Source organism: Sipha flava, unplaced genomic scaffold, assembly GCF_003268045.1.
Source record: "Sipha flava isolate LNK unplaced genomic scaffold, YSA_version1 17395_pilon_pilon, whole genome shotgun sequence".
Taxonomy (NCBI): domain Eukaryota; kingdom Metazoa; phylum Arthropoda; class Insecta; order Hemiptera; family Aphididae; genus Sipha; species Sipha flava.
In genome coordinates, this window is record NW_020271970.1 from 1399 (window position 1) to 5689 (window position 4291).

At 27.2% G+C, this 4291-nt stretch overlaps 1 protein-coding gene and 1 pseudogene across 1 annotated transcript; both read right to left on the reverse strand.

Moving 5' to 3' along the window:
- Positions 1 to 1441: 1441 nt before the first annotated feature.
- Positions 1442 to 2514, reverse strand: LOC112680072. Its single transcript, XM_025550064.1, has 4 exons — positions 2481 to 2514; positions 1878 to 2397; positions 1679 to 1803; positions 1442 to 1617 (listed from the first exon to the last, which is right to left on the reverse strand). The coding sequence occupies exons 2-3, from the start codon at positions 2250 to 2252 to the stop codon at positions 1729 to 1731; spliced, it is 450 nt and encodes a 149-aa protein (XP_025405849.1). The 5' UTR covers positions 2253 to 2397; positions 2481 to 2514; the 3' UTR covers positions 1442 to 1617; positions 1679 to 1728.
- On the reverse strand, positions 2391 to 4219 carry LOC112680071 (annotated as a pseudogene).
- Between the last annotated feature and the right edge of the window lie 72 nt (positions 4220 to 4291).

Here is a 4291-nt window from a genome sequence, read left to right on the forward strand (position 1 = left end):
CAACAAAATCTATTATTCTATATGCATCAAATACTTATATCCTTGATATTTCTTTATTAAATAAGATTTAAATAATGTGAACATTTAAAGATTAAACCAAATATAATTAAGGAAAAAGAAAACAATGTTTATCACAAATATATACATATTAGTTTATTATTAAAACATACACAGTATACAATCACATATTACTAAATAATACTAATTTGGTTAATTGTCGCCGTTTACTAACAATAGAAGACGTTTTTGATTTGGCAACATGATGTAGACGTATTTTTAAATATTCCTTACAGATTAGTGTTACTAAATCTAATCTATGATTTTCTAAAAATGAATGATCGTAACATGTCATATTTTGTAAGATATTGAAATTATAATCATCATTTTTGGTTGAAATTATTATTTTTGAAGATAAACCAGATATATGAGAAGTAAAATTGTTAGTTAATTTGTTTAAAGAATTTTCAATATATTTGATTAATTTCAGTACATTTTTTGAACTCTTTAATAATCCACCTCTATTTTTCACATCAGTCAATACAGAATAGACATGTTTATGACTATAGTTATGTTCACTTGATTGTTCTATAAGATTGTCTACACATGTTGAACAATCAAATATTTTAAGTAACTTTCTAACAATAAAACCAGTAATATAATAAAGAATATTATCCTTAATAATTCTGGATTGGTTAGTCTCACCTATCAAAAAATCTGAAAGATTTGATTTTTCTTCATATTCAATGTTAAATAAATCATCAGAATTTCTTTTTGACCAGCGTATTTCAAATATACTTTCAACACTACTATTGGGCATTTCAATACAGTTAGCAGCGTAAGATGAAGAGATGGAATATTTAAAAAACAACTGTTTCATAGATGATTTAAATTCTATTACATTAGGGTTATTATTATTACTAAAACGCTGACGAATTTTAGAGAAAAATATCTCTAAATGGTCCTGAGAAAATTTATAGCTTAAAAGATATTTGTACTGAATATTTGATTCAAAAAGTTCTTCGGCAATGGCAAAAATTGATTTAACTGCTATAGCAAAACCTATAAATTTTAAATTATTTACCAGGTTTATTGGTGTTTACAAATGTAAGTATAAGTAAATAAAACAACTAACCAATTACAAATGTCTTACGTGGTGTATGACAAATGAGTATTCCTTTCACATCAGTAATATTTAATAGGTAATCAACCAATGGCAGAATAGTTTTTTTCATATTATCAATATCTTCTTTGTATAGTGGTTTTTTAAATCCCTTATTGAATGGATTACGTGAATTTAAAAAATCAAATAGTCTATCAATTGTTTGAATAAATTTTATTGTTTCTTCACCTTTGATTATTAACAATGTTTATTATTCTCATTATTTAATATAGAGTAATATAAAAACAGTAATTTTATAATTTTATGTATTAATGATAGATATTGAAACTTACAGTTTTTAAAGTCTGGTAAATTTAACTGCCTAAAAAATTCAAAAGCATCTGCCACTGATGAACTAAAAGTTTGTGCTGCAACTTTTACTTTCATAACATTTCTCTTCCAATCAAGATGAGTGGTTGTTAATTTATTCGCCAAGGTCAAACCAATATTTTCCTGGACTGTATATAAAATTTAATAAAAAATTATTTTTTCCATCAATTGTATATATTAATATCTAACCCATATGTAAATTCTGCAAGAATGACCAATCAATCACATTATCGTTATGTTTAAACTTTTTGTAAGTGCCCAAAGCATTTCGAGCTAATTTTAAGTTTATGGCATGAATCAGGAACGTAACGAATCTAAATATAATTCATAATGATAGTATTATGTTGTTAAATTAAAAATATTTTTTGAGTTTTAATAACTGAAATACCTTCTGATCTATCTCTGGAATTAAAAAATATTCTACAATCTCTGAATAACAACTACTTATTTTGCATCCTAATAATGACATGGTAGAATAATTGGTGGAAGTGCCATCACAGGTAACAGACCATATCCGTAATCCAATAGAATGAGCCATGGTAATAGCAGTTGTGACAAGCCCTGCTTGTATAGAAGCAGTACTTTTGGCTTGTAAAAAATAACCTATAGGCCACTTCCATTTGCCGTTTAAACAAACCAACATAAATACTAAAGCTTCGGTAGCTGGAGTTTCTTGACACTCCACTTGTATTCCCCCAAAATCACAGTATCCTACAAATCTATCATTATTATGATCATATATTATTTTTTTACGAATAGCCATTGCATCAAATATTAAATTGCAATCACGGTACTGTGGAGGTAAATTTTTCAGGTAATTGAAAACTTCCTGAAAAAAACCGGGTTCAGCATTTATTGATGATATCCAACTACTAATAGATCTTGGGTGTGGTAAACTTAATATTGAACTGAAATAAAATAATAACACTATATTAAATAAATTAAAAACTACTGGTTGGTTTTTATATTATAAAAGCAAATGCAGAATTACCGCCAAAAATTATAAGCTTTGGGTGAATAATAATATAATGTCAAAGCAAGCTGTTTAATTGATTAGTTATACCTTCTACCTGTTGTTTTATAATTATTTTTTAATTCATTTTTAAATAAATTTGAAGCTGAATCTGACCATGCAAGACATAAAGCATAATGAAGCAAATAATAAATTTAAATGTAAATAAATATAAGAAGTTTACAATTAAAGTTGTTTAAAATTGCATGTTGCTGTTCAGAGTTAATGTGTCCATCATTTTTTAAACTTTTTACTAAATCATCCAAATTTTCAATTTTTTTATTTTTCCTTCGTAGTTTTTGTTGCAGAATTTTAATTTTATTTTTAAGCATTTCTTCATTTGAATAAGAGGTTTCAGTTTGTACTTCCACACTTTTAAAATTACTACTTAAATTCATATTGTCACATTGATTGATATTGTCTTCTAAATTATCAACAGTTATATCTGTATCATACAAATAAAATAAGTTGAAAGAAAACTAATTTAACATGATTTATGACAATATACCTTCATTACAAGTGTTCCTTAGTGTTGGGGTTTTACTAGGAATTTTATTTGATTTTTGAAGGTAGGATGGAAATGATGGAAATATTGATGGAACTGCATCATCTTTTAAGTAATCTATGTGCTCTTGGTCTCACTTGAAAGTCTTGTTCAGTAAAATGAATACTACATATTCGACTCCATTGACTTGATTTAAAATTTTTTCTCTTTATAGCACTTACCCATTTTGACATCTACTCGTTATTAGAAACGGTAAATCTATATCATACAATTATAAAATTAAAATAATTAGAATGACTCATATTTTTATAGATAAGAGACTTTTTATCATAATTGTATAATCTATATAATATACAATATTTGTATACGTTACAAACAACATAAGAAGTAGGTATGACTTTTATACTAAAATAAGAATAAGCCAAATCCAGGAAGTTGTGATAAGTTACAAATATACTTATTTGAAAGTAAAAGCCTAATTACCAAAAACCATTGACTTGTTATTTAAGTTTTAAATATCATCACTAATTGGTTATTATTACAATATAACTTACCGAAAGAAACGTATATTATATCCAACTTGATACCTGTTTGTGCATCCATATGCAGCACACGAAACGGGCATTTTAATTATTTTCAAATACTTGTACACTACACTGATTACGATTATAAGTTGTAAGCTAATATAATATTACAATAACGAGTGAAAAACAATTTTCTATTAAATAATAAATAATCAATTGTAAAAGAATATTCAATATAATGCTGCACAGGACTAAATGTAACGTTCAATGTTTTGCCAACCGACCAAATGGCGGAAACTGATAAGCCAAGCTTCAGTAAATATCGATAGTACCTTATCTAGTTAGTATAGAAGTCTGTGAATCACTACAACTCGTACAGTGATAAACAACAATAGTCATAATACAATGCTGTTGATGTAGTGTGTCCAACTTAAAAGCTCGATTTTAAAATCGACTTGGTCAACTTATCCCGGTACCCAACTAGCCCCGGTCTCCCCTACACGTAAAATGTTCTCATATACGTTTAATGGATGTAAATGAGCTGTATGACCTACGAAAAATTATTGTTCGCGCTTTAGATGCGCAAAGATTTCATGGCAATCTATTGTCAGCGATCAATATATGTCATGGGTTCGAGGTTTGTATCACGTTGACACTACACTAATTCGTCATCGCCTTCCTCTTGGCTTGTCGTGGTTTTGACTTTTTGATTTTTTTTTTTTTTTTTTTAGTTTTGTTTAAAGCTGCAAAGCTGTACTTAC